Raw genomic sequence first — 21,379 nt, 5'->3', positions numbered from 1 at the left:
CCAAAGATATGACAACCAATAATTTCTTCTTTTATGCTGTTTTTTTTACCACTGATTATATCAACTTATTCAAGAACAATTAACGGTAATAGTTAAACTTACCAATATCATTGGAAGTGCTAAAATCTTAATAGAAGCATTACGGATTTGGTCTTATACTTGGTTAAAGGTACATCCTTAGTAACTATCACTTTTGACATTACCTTGAGTCTTTTCTTATCATCGGAAGCAAAACAGAACAATACAATTTTAGATTAGCTATTTGTGAAATACAGTTGGCCTCATATATACAGAACCATATAGCTGTTATTTTTTAACATATGGATTAAGTTTTAAATTAGAAAAGAACACACAAACTATTTTACAATTAAACCCTAGTTTAAGGTTTCAAAACGAATACATTGGATCAACTATGAGTATATAGGATTAACAAAATTGTAACTCATTCTGTCTACTGCTTTGAAAGACACTTAATCAAAGTTCACATGTTATTTATTAATAGGTAGATAAATTAGGTAAAAAAAAAACCCTGACATTCCCGTAGTTAAGCATTCGTATGCATTCCATAACAACCCGCCCTTGGTCAGGAAATGTCTGAATTATTTTTTCTAACACGTTAGTGTTCATGGCAGCAGAGTTTCAAACTGGTGGGAACGGTATTAAGCTCATTGATTTTATTACATAATGAAATTTCTTGTCACCAAATGCCACATGGCATGGAAAACAAATTTGCGGTTTTCTACATTAGCTAACACCACCAAGTGTGATTTACATTATTGTTGGATCATGTAAACTTACCTTTCTATCGTATATCGTTTTCGTACATCGTATATCGCACATTGTGTCTCGCACATCGTATAACGTAAATCGTGTACCGTACATCATTTAATGAACATCGCATATCGTAAATGGTACATGTTAGAAATAACGAACGTTTCTGGTTGGTCAATATGTAATTTTGTGCCGCAAAGTTTTTTTTTATATTGTTTACATTGTATATTATATATATAGATGTGCATATACCTAAAACTTTAATGGGCTGCAATGGGCGCTTTACTTGCATTTGTGTATTGTGAACTTTTTTTCATTATCATTTTCTCAATTTAACTACAATAAAATACAATTTTATTACAGCTGCCTTTAAACTGAAATAGAAATGATTTAAGTACCACACAATATTATATATATTGACACCTCTAAAATATTGGATATGAGAGAACTTGAAATCAAGAGGCATTAAAATGCAACATTATAGTGTGGGTACGAGATTTTGACTGAGGAAGAATCTTAAAGCCAAGTGCATACATCATTTCAATGAAGTGTAAAATTCCATTCTTCCATGTTTTGTTTATTGTTTCAGATATTTTTTTGTAATGTGTTATATTTTTAATGAGCTTTAGAGCGTTGGCTTGAAGGTTAATTAAAAAAAGTGATTATTTCCTTTTTTAATTTCTCTGGTATCAATTTATAGATTTTGTCCCACTTAACTTTCAAATTTAGGATTGCAATACCACAAAAACCATAAGTTCATACAAATGTACGCTAAACCTATAATGAATGTAGTATAAGGGATATATCTCCGTCAAATTTATTTTCTATTGATGAAAAATATGTTCTCTATTTTTTGTTATTTTAACCACTGTAATATTCTTTCAACGTTTTGAAGCAACACACATTTCTGTTATCTGCACAACGACATACTTTAGTTATCGCAATATAACCTGCTGGGCAATAACTTGCACAAAACCCATTCATGTAAAACCTGCATCTAGCATCACCTGGAATGATACAAAATTCATAAACAATTTATAATATATTTATAAATGTTAATCCAATGATTAAAAATTATGTTTTCTCAAATATCATTTTTTGCATGTCTATCAGTACATATAGTTTCATAATAATTACATGGTTTTCAATGGCTGATCCGGATAATCACCTAAGGCAGAACCAGGAGTTCGTTGATAAATATATTGTAATGCATTATTTTCACTCATAAATACGCTATTTTAATAAATATTGTAAATTGATAACGAGGTTGGCACCCCTTTATTTGCCCATGGTTTTATGATTACTTTTAAATAGCATAAATTATCGATACACTGGTATTTTATAATTAAATAATAGTTATTGAAAAAATGGTCAATATCGTGATACTTCATCATGAACTTGTGGATTGTTATGGTGTATCAATCTGCACCATGACAACTGATTTATTCAACGGGTCATAGTTTTCCTTTCCTCGTTTGCCTACCCCGGAGTTGGCTTTTTATGAGGAACTCGGCAGGTGTTTCTAGAAAAGCAGAGGATGCTTACCCTACCAGTGCACCTGGTCCATGCTTCCAGTTTTTAGTGGAGTCGGAGTTGCTCATTTGCTTTTGTTACTTTGTATGTATGATTTTAGTTTATATTCTTTGTTGTGTATGCCTGTTTTCCATGTCTGGTCTTTTTCCCTGGATTACATTTTTTGGATTACGTTAAAACTTGGTTCCCTTGATTACTCTTAGACTGTCCTATTTTTTCAACAACTATTATGTATTTTGTATTGAATAACAATATATTTGATTTGTTGTTGTTGTACATATAATTAAACTTAAAGAATTGTGACTAAGTCACTCGCACACGTGTCTGAATTGCAACTGCGTTTTATCAAAGGGGCGAAATCCCCAGCTGATCATTATGAAATGTTCTGATAATGACTGGTTTTCGGGTCCGTTTTTCTTCGTGGTATTGACTGATAGAGATTCTACTTAGAAATTAAGAATGACACATGAACACCTTCATTCCAATTAGAAAATCGGATTTTCACCGATATGAAATAAACTTCAATTAAGAAGCCAGACTGAAACCCAACCTAATAGTTTTATTGGTTACGTATTGAAATATTTACAGGATATCAGACAATAGTGGAAAACAAAATGATCTTAAAGACTGGAAATGTATCTTATATTCGTATAGAAATATTAAGATTCTTAACTCACAGTCTACAAAACATTTTCTTGGAGGGAGACAATTTGAATGCCCATCATCAACTACACGTCCTCTGCGGTTGTAAAAACTATCAGAAAATCCACAAAATCCATTCAGTGCACAACAAGAATGCAGACCTGACTTTCCTATTGCAGATACATATAGAAAACACTGAAGATACTACTCATTCAAAAGATACAAGTATCCAGTCGTCAGAAAAACGAGGACTTAAAAAGATTTTTCATTTCGAAAGTCTTCTTGTTCTATAAAGATGCTAGTACCATAACTAATTTAACTTTAAAAATTACATAACCTTGAATAACTGTTAGTGATAGAATCAATGATTTGACTTCATAATTTAAGGTTTTAATGATAACATTTGGTCTGTAATTTTGTCGGTCCTTAATTATATGTTGATAATTTTAAATGATGCTCCAAGGATCTTTCCACAACATTTTTATGTTGTTCTTTTGTTATTTTGTTTATTTTGTATGCATGTGCGTATATGTCTGTGTCTGGGTGTGAGTATTCTCTTTGTATTTATATCAATTTTGATAACTAATTGCTGGAGTGTTCATCTTGCCATGTATACAACACACTTTAAGTGCTTACCAAAATGTAAATGGACTATCAATAATAAGCAGCATATGGCACGATATTTCAAATTATACATCGTTTTCCGACTTTTTTTCTTTCTCTTCTTTAGTAACAACAGTTATAGTTTCTCTAACGAAGCTAGCTGAAACACAATTTAAGACAAAAATAAAACAATACCCATTGTTCCTGTTAACTGTTAACAAAGTAAACTGGGATTATGTTCACAAGTAATATATTTGTTTTCAGATTCGTTGGTATGAAATTTATCTGGATGGAATTAATCAAAACAATCATAGAAACAGATACACATAGTTTAAATCTTCTAGTCAATAAATCAGTTGTCAAGGTAATCTTGACTAAAAATCGATGTTAGAAAACTAAAAAAAATAAAAGTTCAAGTTTTATTTTCTCACATATTAAACAATGATGAATCTACCTTAAGCCGCATTAGATTTTCTTTTCTCACAAGACAAGAAAATTCTTAATATTAACTGTGCGAGATTCCTGTATCGCAACCATGGGTTAAGACAAAATATCTAAACAAATTGGCACAATTAAATGAAAATTTAATGAACAATTATATTCTACTAATACCGAATATGTGTTTAAACATTCCTTTAAAACAATAATTTCATCGATAATAACCGATGATTATTTCTTGCATTTAATCTAAACTCTTTTGAAGTGACCTAAATTTAACACTTGTTTGCGACTTATCACTGGCCTGATACGTCACGACCAGTTTTGAAAATGCAGGTCATTGAAATTCAAACACCTTATCGGAAAATAAACTTGAAATGAGAAAAAGAATCGGACAACCGCTTTTCTTATGCACTTGGGTAAGATGTAATAGTTCTATACCTTGGCGGAGCCTCGTAAGGGAAAGATTAATTTAATTCTCTGATGTCTGAGATTTCCCTATGTACAGATGTTAGATTCTTAATGTCTCGCCCATGGTTTGGATAAAACACGTTACGATTATGACATTACAATAAAATGCTTCATCCGGAAACAGGGCATCTTGAATAGTTCTCTAATAACAGGTATCAAAATGAAGCACATACCGCTTAAAATTCAAGACTTGGAAATCTTACGTCAATTAATACAATTGTAATTTAATGTTCTCTTGAAATATTACCTTGATTATTACCTTTGTTTTCCTGAAATATCTGTAAAATATAATAAAAAAGCTCTTGAAATAAAAGATACATGTATTTAGCTGATATAAAGAAGACCGAGAGTGACCTCTTGGTAAATTTGTGAATAAGGCTTACTTATATTTACAGTAATAGACAGTTATGACTGTAACGAACAAATGCTCTGTCTGTATTTTCTGTACACGAAGTAATACTGTTGTTGCGTAATGCATGACGTACATGAAACGATATGAATTCGTTTCATGTGTCGATGAAACTAAATCAGCCTCGGTTGGACATAGTGATTTTGGTCATTTACGTATATGAATATTAGATAAACGGGTCGATGAAAAGGAAACTTAGTCAGCAACTTCGGTTTTGCATAAATGATTTTAGTGATTTACGTTAAGTAATAAATATACGGATAGAAGAATGGAAACCAGTCAGTACTCTCGGTTGGGCATTGTAATATTGTATTCAAAATAAAATGTTAGCCGACAAATTTGACTAGACCAAGTTTTGTTGGCATGAAGAAATTCATGGTGAACATTAAAAAATTATTACAGCTAGTATTCAAAAGATCACATAGGTATTCTGTGGTAGTTAAGAAGGACAAATTGATTGGTATAGTGTAGGTCAGATTTCTACCCAGAGAGATATTTGAATTACTCAGTAGCATAGCTAGAATTGTACTCAAATTGGAACTGGTCTATTTCAACTAGCTACAAATTGACAGTTGTATTTGTTCAATTACTCCAACTAAATATTTTTCGTATAATTTGTTCAGATGTAGGCTCTGATGAGAAAATTAGATATAATTAATAATTAGAATGTATTCGTTAGAAAAACGCATTTTGACATGACCAATGTGTTTTTTCGTATACCCTCTGCTTTGGAACTTGAATACATATGTGGAACGAACTCCAAGTAAAACGCGGAATCCATACGTATGTTCTGTAAAAAGGCAATCTTCAAAATTGTGATAAATTTAAATTTCTACAAACAAATTTTTGCTGGTGAATAATTCATTGGAAACTAAGAAGATTCTTCCAATTAAACTATCTGACCTTGACGACTACACTCGTAAATAGAAATTCAGCATCGCATTATTGTACATTTAAAATATCTTAACATAACCATTTTCAATTTAAAATCTTAGTATGGTTTATCTTATACTTGAGATACAATATTTACCTGGCTTATGTATATCTCGGTATGTTAAAACATTTCTATATTTTATATTATTAAAACAAAATTTGTTAGAATTATAACGTTTGATTTGCTAAACGACAGGTTGATCTGATTATCATGCTTATTCACATTCAACAATGTTAATGCAATACTTGATTTGAAGCGATTCATCTAACATTGTGTAACTTAGGCGAGATTAACAAAAACATTTTCAGCAGAACGTTTTAAAATCGTTTTTAAAGCATTTTGATTTCAAAATGTTCTGATAACTTTTTTCTTGACCTACACTTAGAAATCGATGGTAAAGGAAAACTATTGACCAAACTTTACGACAAACGTGAAGACTTTTCATTTAGAATTGTCAACTTTCCTTCCATCTGTGGCGACATCCCTTCAGCACCTGCATATAGAGTGTTCATATTACAACTCATTGGTTATGCTAGAGCTTGCCGAAAGTATATTTCTAAAAAAAGGTTCTAACAAATAGGCTTCCGGAACAGGGTTATGTTGCTTTAAGATTGAAGTCATCACTACGGAAGTTTATGGTCGTCATAATGACCTCGTGGATCACTATGGTGTATCCATCTGCGCCATAAAATCTGATTTGTTCAACGTGTAATAGTTTTCCTTTCCTCTTTCGTCTACCCACAACTTGACTTTTTATGAGCAACTCGGCGGGTGTTTCTTGAAATGCATAGGACTCTCACCCTGCCGGTGCACCTGGTCCATGCTCCCAGTTTATAGTGGAGTCTTAAGTTGCTCATTTGCTTTTGTTACTTTCTATTTATGATTTAGTTACAAAATACAATACTCTGAACATCAACTTATTACAACTTTTAATTTTATTCATTTAACAGTTTATAGCACATCGTTATCGATTAATGTCCATGCATAAGACTATAGTAATAACGGATACCAGATGTAAGACTTTTGTACAGCGGTTACATAACGACTGGTTAAACGCTAACATGTTATACAAGATATGATGTTTTCAAACATATGATCTGCTAATTGAACTTAAAGGACTGTGGGATGATTAGAAGTTGCAACTAGCATCTAGTACCGACATGAAAAGTTAGAAAGGTAATGCACAAATAACAAACTCAGTACAAAAGTGGGCTAAGGATGAGATTTTTATTATTTATTGTTCATTCTGACTGTCTAAATGCTACAAAGTTTTGCCTAGTAACACTTGCCAGCCAACATTTTTTAGCAATAAATATCATTATGCCCAACCGAAGGTACTGATTAACTTTGAGTTAATTGATCCGTGTAGCTAATTCATTTACGTAAACTATCAGAAAATTCCATGCAAAACAGAGTTTGCAGACTTCATTTTGAGTTAATTTACTCGATTGGCCATATCATATACTACGTAGCTGATTGATTGATCGATTGATTGTTGAGGTCTAACGCCCAAGCACCAATATGTCAGCTATATTCAGGCAATGAACATGAAATGGGTGATACAATGAATACGAAATAATGATGAAATAAAAAATGGGACGGGACACAAGGACAATGGGATTGAAAAATTTTGATTGCCACTGGAAATAGGAAGAGGGGGGTAGGGTCGGGCAATTTGGCCTCCTGTAGCGAAGTCAAATGATTCTTACTGCCGGAGAATATCACAGAAGGGTTCTTTAACGTGCAAGGAACATGGCATCTTTCCCAACACAATGCAGCACGATTGTTTGCGGTCAGGTTTTCCGTATTATGCAAGGGTTACCCCATTCCACCACCTTGGGCCCCCAAACTAGTTTCTCTATGGGCATGATGCCTTAGCCCCCCTCCAGGGTTTTGAACACTTTTTAGTCACCTTTTACGAGAAGCTCAGCACTATTGCGGGCCTATTCCTTTGACACCCTGACCTTCACGTGGTACTACCTAAATGAACAGATAGCATTTTGCCCTCCCGAGGATGGTGATTTTCTTTTGACTTCAACGACTCGTGTATCGAATTCAAATTCGGAAATGTCCAAAAATTATTATTCCGAAACTTTTTGTTTTTTCAAACCTTTTTTGAAAAGATTCAGATGTATGATTTCAAATATCGTGTTTTATGTAGCTTATTTTTGATAGTCCACATATATTTTGGTAAGTACTTAAATTGTGTTGTATATATTGAAACATAAAAGTTCCAGTTCAGTATTTTGAATTGATACATATCCATTACACAAACACACAGACACACACACACACACACTTATTCTTGCGATAATACATACATGATCAATAATATATATATATCTAAAATAACAACCTGACAAGTTGAAGTAATATTTTTGGAGCAAAAAGTCAGTTAAAAATTGTCAGATTCTTGAAAACTAAGATAATAGTGTCACGTCGTTGGTTCAATCGCTAACATTAATATAAAATAATGTAATTTTCAAAGTTTAATTTGTTGAGGTAGTTAACAATTTCATAAATCAAAATTGTTTTGAAATGCAGCATCTAAATAAATGGTCGTCTCCCTGACTTCTGGATGAAAGTATTTGTACATGGGAGAGTTTTTTAAATATTTTCAATTTGTTTTTGCAATAGAGAAGGTCAATGCAGGTATCCATTCATGTGGTGCACTTAATGGATTCTGTGACGTCTCTGATATTGTAAATATAGAGGACGCGTGGTTGATGACGGGCATTTAGATTTTCTCCCTCCAAATAAATGTTTTGTAGACTGTGAGTTTGATATTTTAACATTTTTATATGAATAAGAAATATATGTCAAGTCTTTAAGATTGATTTGTTTGCCATTATAATTTGATATCTTTAAGATATTTTACTTTTCTAATGAAAGTATAAGGATTGAATTCATCTGGCGTCATAGTTAAAGTGTATGCGATATAAATGTTAAATGATTTCTGTTATTCAAAAATACTTCATGAATCTATATAGATATCATGAATACAGGTGTATCGGTAGACGTGTGAAAAATACTATTTTAGATAATATTTTTTATTATTGGATTAATATATACATAACCTATTTAACTTTTACAGACTGTTGTTTCGTTACAGGTAGTGCTAGATGCAAGTATTACCTAAATGGGTTTTGTGCAGTTTTCAGCCCAGTAGGATGCATTGCGGCTACAAAAATGTTGGTGGGAATATGATAGACATGTCTGTTGCTACAAAACTGATTGCATATCTTAATGGTTGTAATAAAAATGTATCGAACTATTATCCGCGGGTTAATCGTACTTTTGTATGGACTTCGTGGTATTAGTACTCTAAATTCGATACTTATATGAAATGGGAACATCACCTATAAACTGACACCCAAAAAGTTGAAAAATAATTAATTACGGTAACAGCAAGCAAATACTCTTATAACTCTCTTAAATGGTTCAGAAAAATAAATTATTTGAAACATAAAACGATGGAATATTGTAGCTGTCTTTGTAAGAATCGTGCAAAATCTGAAAAATGTGATGCACCCCCAAAAAAAGGATACACATTTTTATTTTTGTAATTAATTTGTTTTATGGGTCAATACTATAGGAGATAATCAACATTGAAAATCCAATAGATTCTATTGTATTTAAGTGCCATTTACTGAGTTATCTTCCTTAATTTTCAAATTTACCGTGCATTCTACATAATTTTTATCTCCTAAGAATACGGGTTTTATGAAAAACTGAACGTGAGTCATCTGATACATGGGCTTTGCTAATTATCATTCCACGATGAAAGTCTGGAACAAACAGGAAGACTGTCAATATTCGTTATTCAGATGCATTATATACTTAAACCTTTTGAAATGTTTTTTTTTTATATTTTACATACTTGTTGATTTTCTTTTTTTTTCTTTACAAAAGTATATGAAAAATTTATTTCTCGTGAATTTTTGGTGTTATTATACTTATTCTAAACACGATGACAATGAAAATGGATGATTCGTTCCACACTATTTTTTACCAGTTGTCTCACGGACATCTTTTGGTGGTCTTCCCGATCTTGGCCCGAATGCATGTAATAGTAAAAAAGCAGGGCATGCATGTCTTTGATCCCAGCTTACAAAGACAAATTCAAAATATTCAACCGTGTACAAAATTTTTATCAATGTATCATATTCATTTTTGAACAAAAAGTATCAGATCAACTGAAATAATGAATTCCCGAACCCATATTTTTAAACATTATGGACTTTGTATGTATTGTGTGCAAGCGTTTTAGAAAAGTTCCCTTTTTTGATGTAACAATAGTTAAACATTCAATATATAATAAAAGTGTGTCATAAAGAAGCGGATAAACTTTTTAATTAGGAGTTCGGTTTTACTGGAAATGAGGATTTATCATACATTGGTGCCTTTGCATATTTTAAGTAGCTAAAATAAAAACTTTTTTTCCAATTTATCCTTAAATAATTACATCAAGTATACAAACTTAACCTTACATGTGAGATAGTTCTTTTTTTCTGTTTATATATTTTTTTCTAAAATGTTACATTCCTTAAATTTGAAGAGTTTGGAATTAAACTCAAAATCTTTCTTTGGAACGTTCTTATTTGTCATAGTTATGTCTAAGGTTATGACTAGTTGGTAAATAATGGAATACGAAAACATGTGACAAAAAAGTAACAATTGATATGTTGTAATGGTAATGGTCATCTTTGACGTTTTGTTGCTCAAAACAGTAACATTTCCTGTATATGGTCGTGAATAAAATTCTTGAGCTTTTTTTTTTATGTCTGTTGCTGGCACCACCTGTGTCTGTAACATTTCAATATCGATTTTCTTTCAGCATTTAATATTCATTAATACCCACAAATGTCCAAGGTCATTCCAAGGAAATGGTTTGCATACCCTCGTTTACTTATTGAAGTTGAATCAACAGTTACCACATGAAAATGTCATTCTTTGATACGTTATTCAATAGTTTTCAATAGCTGTGAACGTTTTGAAATGGATATCGTACATCGTCTGGTCCCAATACGTAAAAAAAAGGAATCAGTACGTTGATTTTTTGGTGATGTTAATTCAGATCTACTTGGGTTCAGGTTTTAGTTTTATTATTTTTTAAGTTATTTCTTTTCAAAAAATAAATTTAAACAAAATCATCGATTTTAAGAGTAATCAAAGAAACCAAGGTTCTAGCGGTAATAAAAAAAATATAATCCAGGGACAAAGATCAGACATGGAAAACAGAAATGCACAACAAAGAACATAAAGTAACTAAAATAGTAGATACAAAGATAACAAAAGCAAATGAGCAACTCGGTCTCCACTGAAAACGGAGAGCATAGACCACTTGCTAAAATTATTAGTAAGTTGTTACGAAAATCTTTTCAGTTTTTGCAATCTTGATCTTCCCCCGAAATTCAAATACATGTGTATAACATATTAACAAGACTAAAAATACAACATACGTTTGCTTGAATCCCCTCGATTACAGCATATCCAAAATCATTTACTTAGTCAATGTTGGTCTCTTTTGCTTCCATCTCATACATCCGAACTTCTCATCACACTTTTTGTCGGCGTTACGTCTTTCAGTGATCAATATTAGAGATGGTAGTCACGAAGCAAGACAATGTTTTAATCAGGACGGAATCCGTAATAATATTTCAGCAAACTGAGGAGTTTGTACTTGTTTACATATAAAAAAAGGCCAGATGACTTACGAATATAATTCAGTGTAAACATTTGAGTAAACAAATGAAGGTAAATCCCCTGGTAACGTATATTTCATCGTAATAGGCGAAGATCAGATTTATTTTAAGTCCAATTAAAAAAAAGGACTTACATAAATGGATGTTTCAGGATATTAGGGGAAACCAAATATGTAGCAAGAAATAAAGTTTGCTTTGTTAATATTGTTTTTCCATTCCTGCAACTGCCGTTTCGCGTCGATGCTTTCAGTTTCCGAATAAAAAGGTCTAATTTGTTCGCAACTTTACTTTGTCAACTTTACCTGTACTGTTCTACAATTCCATGGAATGCGGGAAACATTAACTCCCCTTCATTTCCACAGAGATGTGACTGCAGCTTCCGTCCTGATAAAAAAGTCTTGTTTCAAAAAAAAAAAAAAAAAAACAAACATCATCATATAACTACTTTTTCGCGAAAATATTTATTTGAAGAGGCAAAAATCGACATGACGGAGATAATATATTTAAACACTGATATCGTTTCATAATAAATACGGTTTAAAAGCAAAGGAAAACCCCGTTCACTTGAATATGCTATATTTTTAAAACAAGAGAAGTTTCTAGCCTTGTTATTTTGGTAAATTATGAATTTTTGGGGAGGGTTCAAAGTACGAAAATTGGCAAAGTTTTGCATGTGGACAAGCTGCTTTTTATTAGTTTAATAATTATGTTTTTCATTATCATTTATTTATTGAAATTTGATCTGTTCTCTACAGTGGTTTGAGTTACTATACTGCATTTTGCATTTACTTCACATTGTGCCTAAATAATAATCAAGCAAACCAAGGTTATAGCGGTAATCAAAAGAATGTAATCCAGGGACAAAGACTACACATGGAAAACAGACATACACAACAAAGAACATAAAGTAACTAAAATCATACGTACAAAGTAACAAAAGCAAATGGGCAACTCGGATTTCACTAAAAACTGTAAGCATGGACCAGGTGCACCGATAGGGTAAGCGTCCTCTGTTTTTCTAGACACATCCGCCGAGTTGCTCATAAAAAGTCAAGTCCGGGGTAGACGAAAGAGGAAAGGAAAACGTTAGACGAATCAGTTTTTCATGGTGCAGATGGATACATTGTAACGATCCACGAGTTTATAATGACGACCATAAAACTTTTGTAGTGATAACTTCAATCTTGTAGAGCCCCGTGTAGGTCCGGGTGTCAAAAGAATAGACATGCAGCAGCGTTAAGCTTGTCGTAAAAGCCGACTACATAATGCTCAGAAACTTAGCCGGGACTAGGCTCTCTGGCAACAGAGCAACTCAGATGTGTGCCCCAGGTGGTGGAATTGGGTACCCTTGGCGTGTTACATGGTGGGGTTGTCAGGTTATAATACGGAAAACCTGACCGCAAACCATAGTGGTGCACCGTGTTGGGAAAGATGCCACGTTCCTCGAACGTTAAAGAACCCTGCTGTGGTATTCGATAGGAGTAGGAACCTTTGAGCTCTGCCACAGGAGGCTAAATTGCCCGACCCTACCCATCCCTTCCTTTTCTTCGTGGCAATCTAAATTTAATCGACCACATTGTCCTTGTGTTCCATCCCTTTTTCATTTCATCATCATCCTCATTTCATGTTCATTTTATCGTTTATTTCATGTTCATCGCCTGAATATAACTGAAATATTTCTGCTCGGGCGTTAAACCCCAACAATCAATCAATCAATCAACCTTGTAGCAACATAACCCAGCTCCAGAAGCCTATTTGTTAGAATTCTAGCGCGATACAAAAAGTCTGCGTTGTCTCGGCAAGCTCTGGCATAACGTATCAGTTGTGATATGAACACTCCATAGGCAGGTGCTGAAGGGATGTTGCCCAAGATGAAAGGAAAATTGACAATTTTAAATGAAAAATCTGCTTACTGACTGTTATTGGTTAAATTACACTTAGGGATTGGATGTCCTTAATTTTCCACTCGTGAGTAGTATTTTATTTTGGTATAGAAACTCAGAGTTTTGTACAGTATTTCATTGTGGAATTAAAAGGCCAACATGTACATATTTGAAAACAGTATACCACCATATGAGGTATATATGATGTTTATTTTGCCAAGAATTTACTGTCCATATTTCGTACAGGCACTTTGCAAATTATAGCTTTTTGCATTTCAAAGTTTTATTCTAATTTTTTTTATTATTTTGATTTCGAATATCATTGAGTTAGTTTAATAGATTTGATGGTATAGTATCTTGTTGTAGTGAATACTTATAACGAACTTTAAAGGTCATTTTGTGTAGTATTATAGTTAACTGTAGATTACATCTAACTGCTTGATTGTTGAGTTGTGCTCTATTTATGTGTTTTGAACATGCAAATGCAATCTGATTGATATTATTTGTCTGAATATTTGCAATAATGTTCTTTAATTTTCATATATTTGATAATTAATTTGTTTTGTATACGTATTTATATGTCTCTTTGTTCTTATTTTATAGATCTTTTCAATGCATTCTGAATCTGAATTAAAAGTAAATTCACATTCATGTTTTCTTTGGGCCATTAATTACTATCGAGCCCCACTTGGTGATATTAATTTTTTAAGAAAGAGCATTAATCATGGGTTATTACATCTCATACCAACAGTTTTGTTTTCTTGGCTTGTGCTAAGAATAAAGTATGCTGATTTGTCTCGAAATATTCTATTTCTCATTAATTCACCAAAATCAATTAGATTCCATTTTTTTCATAAGAAATACTTCATATAACAAGCAGATGTGACAATTTTATTCAGCGGTTGTATAACGGCTAGTTAAACGCTTACATGTTATACATGATAAGAGAAATAACAAAATAACGAATTCTTATCCGATCAATAATCAAGTCATGTCTGACAAAATGTTACAGCTGGTACTTATGGTTTAAAGAAACAAAAGGAGTTAGTACTTGCTCTATCGTAGCGAATCAATTGTGAAATATAAACACCATATACAGGAGATGAAGAATGTTGCTATTATCATAAATCTAACTGCTGAGATGGCCACTAGTGTCAAATTCGAGATGTATGTCCACAAAAGATACCAAACAATTTGTTTCTGTCCTCAACTTTATTGCGACCTCTGGTTGATATATTAAAAATTATCAAAGGAAGGGAGCTCGGGGTTAATGGACAATATATCATCAATATATCTCTTTGTGAAATAAAAGGATTTAGCATCCTATATATTTTCATTCTTTATGTGAGTCTGAGGAATTTCAACCTCGTATAAATATAAAATTAAGTCGATAAGGATTGAAGCACAATTAGTGCCCATCTGAATGCAACTTGTTCCTAAAAAAGAACTCCTCAAAATGTAACAAATGCGATATCAATAAGGAAATCAAACATGCAGTAAACCTGATTTTCAGTGTAGCACATTGCACACTTCTGCAATGATTAAGAAAACAAAATAACATATTGATTTTAATCAGCAAAAGCTTTATGAATAAGTCCATTTAAACAAGATTTCAATTTTTCATCTGGCAATGATGTATAAAGAGTTGAAAATTTGAAAGTTTGAAGGAGTAATCAAGGGAACCAAGGTTATAGCGGTAATCAAAAGAATGTAATCCAGGGACAAAGACTAGACATACACAACTAAGAACATAAAGTAACTTAAATCATACATACAAAGAAACAAAAGCAATTGAGCAACTCGGAGTCCACTAAAAACTTGGAGCATGGACCAGATGCACCGGTAGGGTAAGAGTCCTCTGCTTTGCTAGAAACAACCGTCATGATTTAATAAAAAATGTGGGCTTTTTGGTTATGAAATGAATCAATGTTTAGGTATCCATAGATGATGAATACCAGTACGAGAGTAGAAGGTATTGCAACTAGCATGATGTTCATCTGTCACTGTGGGCAATATATTCGGGGATCAAAATGGAGATCCAGCTATATACTTTATTTTGTATGGATTCTTATGAAAGAGTAATCAAGGGATCCAAGGTTGTAGTGGTAATCAACAGAATGTAATCCAGGGACAAAGACCAGACATACACAACAAAGAACATAAAGTAACAAAAATTATACATACACAGTAACAAAAGCAAATGAGCAACTCCGACTCCACTAAAAACTGTGAGCATGGACCAGGTACACCGGTAGGGTAAGCGTCCTCTGTTTTTCTAGAAACACCCGCCGAGTTGCTCATAAAAAGTCAAGACCGAGGTTGACAAACAAGAAAAGGAAAACTATGACCCCTTGAATAAATCAATTTTCATGGTGCAGATGGATACACCATAACGATCCACGAGTTCATGATGACGACCATAAAACTTCTGTAGTGATGACTTCAATCTTATAGCAACATAACCCTGTACCAGAAGCCTGTTAGAGTTCTAGCGCGATACAAAAAGTCTGCGTAGTTTCGGCAAGCTCTGGCATAATGTACGAGTTGTGATATGAACACTCCATGAAGTTTGGGAATCCATTCCAAGTAGGGTAAGTCCTCATATTTTTTTCGGTGTTGGGTGAAGACATATAGCAATTATGGTATTTTAGAAATTTATGATTTAATCTTTGTAGAAAAAGATACGCTTGTATGTAACATTACTTGGAATATTACTATCAATGCCCAATTCCGTAACAAGGTAGTTGAAATAATGGGCTTTACAAATAAAAGAAAAGGCATTCAAGTGCCTCATTATCGTTGAATACGGACTTGGGTCGATTAATGACACATATCTTGATATTTCCAATAAGATTTCGTACAAATGACCTATGCTACGTATCCAATCAGACAAGGTACACGACTTTCGGTTCTTGCTCCTTGTTTCCCTTTGTTCTTGATCTAGCATAATCTCCAATAGTATCCATTACGGTTTTGATATTATGTTTCCAATTAAGGCGTTATGGTTCTCTGAATTTTGGACCATAAGAAACTACCTAACATGTGAGTTTTTTCTCAACGATATTTAAATCACCATTGATAACCTGACCAGAAGGACTGTAATTTAAGAGAAAAAACACAGTCACAATCATAGGTGACTTTAACTATTCCTCAATATTTAGATTTGTGGTTGGAAATTCCACTGCATATTGTCTTAGTATTGCTATAACAGGCAAGAGGAACAGATTGATGTTTGGAATACGATGGAATTATGGAAACTACCTTTTTATGATGAAGTATAATGATGATGCTAAAAGCTATATCTCCTTCCGTTGAAAAATGGTATGTGGATAAATTTCCGATTCTCATCGAGACATCGAGAGGGCGCTTAGATTGAACAGGTTCAAAATTACAGAAATCATGTCAAATACAATTCTGGACTATTTGTATTTCATCGAAAAAGGGTCGACAACTCCTTTGTCAAGTGCAAAATCTCTAAAATACTTCAGAAGGGTAACTGGTAGTAAAAATGATTTGTCCAAATGTAATGAACACCTGAAGGTTGTTGTAAACGCATCAAAAGATCATCTCATCTTTACTAGAAAGAGGGTTATCATGTCTGTTTGAAAGTGAAGATATGACTTTTTCACACATATGATTTGTTGATTCTGAAAAGACTCCGGGAGAAATAAATATTGTCAATCATGTATAAAACGATGGCACATACTAAAATCCGATTAAACTCAACGACATTTAATTATATGTACTGTATCGCGGTTTTAATTCTATAGTTTTAGCAAGTACAATGCTCGTTCGTAAATCAGGTCATCCCGACTGTACCGTACCAATACATTTTCAAGCGAGAGAAATGTTTCATGAACAAATCTATGCTAGACATAAGTATTATTCAGGCGAAGTTATTGTTTTGGCAGTATATTCACCTCTTCGTTTAAAAAAAGGTAGGTTTAGTAAAGACAAAGATTACTGACAATACTGACACAAATTTTATTTTAACCAAGATGATTCACATGTTTGAAGCAACAAACACTCCTGTATTGTCTACATTTACAAATATTATAGGCTACAGAGTAACCCACAGGGCAAATATTCGAACACACCCCATCATGGTAGTATCTACATCTCGCATTACCTGGAATAAACAAGAGAAAATTTTAATGAAACGAGCTAACCTCAAGTTTTAATACACAAATATTAAAAAGCACAACCCCCCCCCAAAAAAAAACCAAAAAAAAAAAAAAAAAACAAAAAAAAAAAAACAAAACGTTGAAAAACATTTTTTCTCTGTAAGGTAAATATGATATTGATCAAAACTTTAATATTTGATGAAAAAGGTTTTCATATCTATCGATAAACATTCTGTACATAACTGAAAAAAAAGTAAATGTTACACGATCAATTGATATTTAAGACGTGTAATAAAACCATATGTTTTCATATGCGATTAAGCGGGTGTCAATGCAAAACCAGATAGTGGATAGCACATTTTTTTTCTTGAAATGTCAAGAATTTCTTTTTACAAATATATATTTTCTAAAAGATGAATGTTGGCTTTTTCATCAACTGCGACTTATAAAGAGAAAATAAAATTATATAGAACGCATTGAAATTAATTCATTTTGAGAACAATTTGATTGCGTTGTAAAAAAACTATAAAATAGTTTTCTTGTCAATCATTGTCTTTTTTTTTAATCTTTGTACTATTTGACATAAATGTAATGCATACTTTGGAACACAAAAGTTCTGTGTGGAAAACAAAATTACCATGTGCCGCCTATCATGGGATCTGCCTGGGTTTTACAAAGACCGCCTCTTAAATGCACTTTTTTTTTCATGAGACGGTTCAAAACATATAGTTGCCAAAACCTTTATCTATTTGAAGAAAACCTGTCCATAAAAATCAACAATGATACACTAAACTCACAGTCAACGAAACACTTCTTTGGAGGCTGACAATCCAAATGCCCATTATCAATTACTCTTCTGTTGTTATTATAAAAGATATCAGAGATGCCACAAAACCCATTGAGCGCCCTGCATGATTTCATTCCTGCAAGTACTACGGTACAAAATGTAAATTTTAATTTGGTTAATGTCATTTGATAAGATATTAGAATCCTAAGCACCCATATTTTTTATATTTTTAACAATAACGTTGGACCTTTATTTAAATTAAAACTGTTCGCACCCATCCTATTTGCAGAAATTTGTCATTTTGGAGAAATTTGACTGAAAAAAAATGTGTTGCAACAAAACATATGACGCTTATTTTAACAAGTTTTACATTTTGAACAATAATATCAGACCAGTATTTCAAGTTTTGCACACATTCAATAAGCAAAAAAAAACTAATTTGTTAAATTAACTACTCTGAATAGGTATAAAAAGTGTTTGCTAGTTTTGATATTTTAAACAATTATTTTGGACTATAATCATTTCTGGAATTTGTGTCACAGCCACACGTATGATAAATTTGTCGACAATTTAAAACAATTTTATCATACCATACTTGAAATTAAATGCGTTTGCGCCTATAAAATTTGCAGAAATATGTTATTTTGTAGAATTCAGACTGAATATTTACACTTGGAAATCAGTGTTTCCCCTTTTATATCTAAAAAAAAGCAAGATTACCCATGACTACGCTATTTAGAATCATTAAAAACAAACAATTCGTTAACAATTTATACATATGTTAATAATTGTTAATTGTTTTTGCATGATTATATCTCATGCAGCTCGAAATAGCGATAATACACAATGCAAAAATTGCGTTATCTCGGTAATTCCAGAACCGGACAGCGAATTTCTAAAATCTAAAATAATTGTACAGAACTTTGCTCTTCCCGTAACGCAGTAAACAACTAATTCTTTTTTTTCTGGGGAATGAGTATTGGACAACGGGAAATAAAGTAATGCAATGGGGATGGGATAGTGGGGAATGGGTCACGAGGCGATGGGGCATGGAGGATATGGTAATTGGGGTATGGGGCAAGTGGGTAGTTTATCCGAAACAGGGACTGTACCTACGGGATGTTAAAGGACAACTCAATAAACACCCTGCTAAGCGTGTCTGGTTAGAACAAAGCAAAGTCGAACGCTGTTCGATTGATATATTGTTATGGTCTTGAACTAAAGTAAGTATTTGATCCAGGACATGAAACAAAACATCATTCTATTGATCTAGCCAAAATAATATTAATACGATTTAATCTTGGTTTTGTTCATGTTTTACATTTGACAAGATTTACAAAAAACCTTACCAAACCGTACATAGAATATTAGAAAGAAGCTGCACAGGAAACTTAATTTTAAGCAACACATCTCCAATCAACGGTGTTCTTAGCTTGAAAAAGAGAAACAACTATGTGTATACTAGCAATCACCTTCTTTATGTTTTCAACAATTTTGCTTTATATTGAAAACACAGACTTATCATAAAGACAGTCAAACTATCGATTTTATATCGGAGAAAAATGGTTCGTTCAATGTTTCCTATGAAAAAGTAAACAAAATTTAACCTTGTTTTATTGAAGTCGTTGATTTGATTTATTTGAAGTTTTACAGAGTTTCGAGTAGGATTTGTCCAATCCATTTAAAAGATTATAAAATTCACTACTCAATCTACAATTCTTACCACGTGTTTAAAGTTTAAACATATTTTATATGTAATAAACAAAATGGATCAGACACAAGTAAAATAACCTACTAATGAAGTCTTCTGAAATACATATAATAGCAACTACGATAAAGTATAGGCATACAAGTAGTCACTAGTGTTTTTTAATGTTTTGCAAAGTTAAGACGAGACAGTAAAGACATAACATTAGGTGATGTGGTGAGATGTGATGTTATGTGATGTGTTTTGTACTAATTCAGCTCAAGCAATAAGAAATCTCTTTTAAAGTGCATTTAACGAATATACACGGTCCAACACAACCTGATATTATTTTCTGATAGATTTTCTGCAAGACCAACAGGTAGATGTAGGTCTATATCGCAAAATTAAAGAATCCACTGTAGATCGCTCATTAGTTTGGTTCTTGCATTGTTATAAAGAGAGCATACAAAAAAGTATTGGTGAGCAGTCTCGTACGTTTGACCACAACGACACGACGGACTTTGTATAATATTGACGCTACACATATCAAGGGTTAAAAAGGATGAATAATTACGAAGTTGGGTTATCAATATATTCAAATTTCTTGGGTCGTAGCAAAAGAAATGAATGTCTCAAACGAACTGCTAAATAACATATATTTAATCAGCTTACTTCTATACTTATCTTATTATTTGTTTGAATCCTTCCTAACGTTTTATCTCAGTTTGTTTAAGTATTCCAATTCTTACTTCGTGTAAGTCGTAATAATGCGCAATTGACAAATACTTATCTTCCCACAGTCTTTTCAGTACAACTGACAAACCACATGCTTGAAAAATCATATTATGTATATTGTGCAAGCATTAAGCATTGTTTTGATCAATACCGAATACATATTTTCGGTATGGTTGTTATGTGACATATGTATTTTGTCTGAAGATAATCGAGATTGAGATGATTTTGGTGTATTCAAATCTATATTCTGTAAAATTTAGAACATCGTACTTTATTTCAACACACTTCAAGAAATTTTGCACACTTTAGTATCAATTCCATGTCCGACCTGTTGATTTTTTAACGAATAAGCAGACATATCTATTATGATTTTAAAATGATTTATTTCCTATCAAGGCCAAATATAGAATAAGTTAAACAGAAAACAGTAATTATTACAACATTGTAAAACTATAGTAATTACACAATACAGAAAACGTATATTGACAGAGCAGTCTCTCAATATGGTTCTATCGGTTATGACTTCATTTTATCCCTTTCTTTCTTGAATAACTCTATCAATATTACTACCACAACCGCTCAGATACTGTGGTTACCCAAAAATCTCAATGTGTAATACTAGGTGATGACCTACTCGCTCAGGTTTTGAAAATTATG

General features: G+C 32.5%; 1 protein-coding gene and 2 long non-coding RNA genes across 5 annotated transcripts; 1 reads left to right on the top strand and 2 right to left on the bottom strand.

Moving 5' to 3' along the window:
• Positions 1 to 1,572: 1,572 nt before the first annotated feature.
• Positions 1,573 to 5,949, bottom strand: LOC148603087 (uncharacterized). Of its 2 annotated transcripts, XM_088553099.1 has the most exons (5): positions 5,898 to 5,949; positions 4,706 to 4,736; positions 3,583 to 3,709; positions 2,982 to 3,116; positions 1,573 to 1,778 (listed from the first exon to the last, which is right to left on the bottom strand). In XM_088553099.1, the coding sequence occupies exons 3-5, from the start codon at positions 3,641 to 3,643 to the stop codon at positions 1,633 to 1,635; spliced, it is 342 nt and encodes a 113-aa protein (XP_088409225.1). In that variant the 5' UTR covers positions 3,644 to 3,709; positions 4,706 to 4,736; positions 5,898 to 5,949; the 3' UTR covers positions 1,573 to 1,632. The 2 variants fall into 2 exon arrangements, with proteins under 2 accessions (XP_088409225.1, XP_088409226.1); XM_088553100.1 differs by lacking the exon at positions 5,898 to 5,949 and having other exon boundaries at positions 4,718 to 4,736.
• LOC148603086 (uncharacterized) lies at positions 4,286 to 9,343 on the top strand. 2 transcript variants are annotated; one of them, XR_015916672.1, is made up of 3 exons: positions 4,286 to 4,406; positions 8,439 to 8,575; positions 8,914 to 9,343. It is a non-coding gene; the product is annotated as an uncharacterized LOC148603086 (long non-coding RNA). The 2 variants fall into 2 exon arrangements; XR_015916671.1 differs by lacking the exon at positions 4,286 to 4,406 and adding an exon at positions 6,340 to 6,977.
• An 8,010-nt stretch (positions 9,344 to 17,353) lies between these two features.
• Positions 17,354 to 20,840, bottom strand: LOC148603085 (uncharacterized). Its single transcript, XR_015916831.1, has 4 exons — positions 20,660 to 20,840; positions 19,650 to 19,732; positions 18,311 to 18,445; positions 17,354 to 17,518 (listed from the first exon to the last, which is right to left on the bottom strand). It is a non-coding gene; the product is annotated as an uncharacterized LOC148603085 (long non-coding RNA).
• Positions 20,841 to 21,379: the final 539 nt, after the last annotated feature.

The sequence above is a fragment of the Perna viridis genome, chromosome 11, assembly GCF_037379345.1.
Source record: "Perna viridis isolate PV_CMFRI_1.1 ecotype Kerala chromosome 11, ASM3737934v1, whole genome shotgun sequence".
NCBI classification, from domain to species: Eukaryota; Metazoa; Mollusca; class Bivalvia; order Mytilida; family Mytilidae; genus Perna; species Perna viridis.
This window is presented reverse-complemented; position numbering and strand designations above follow the sequence as displayed.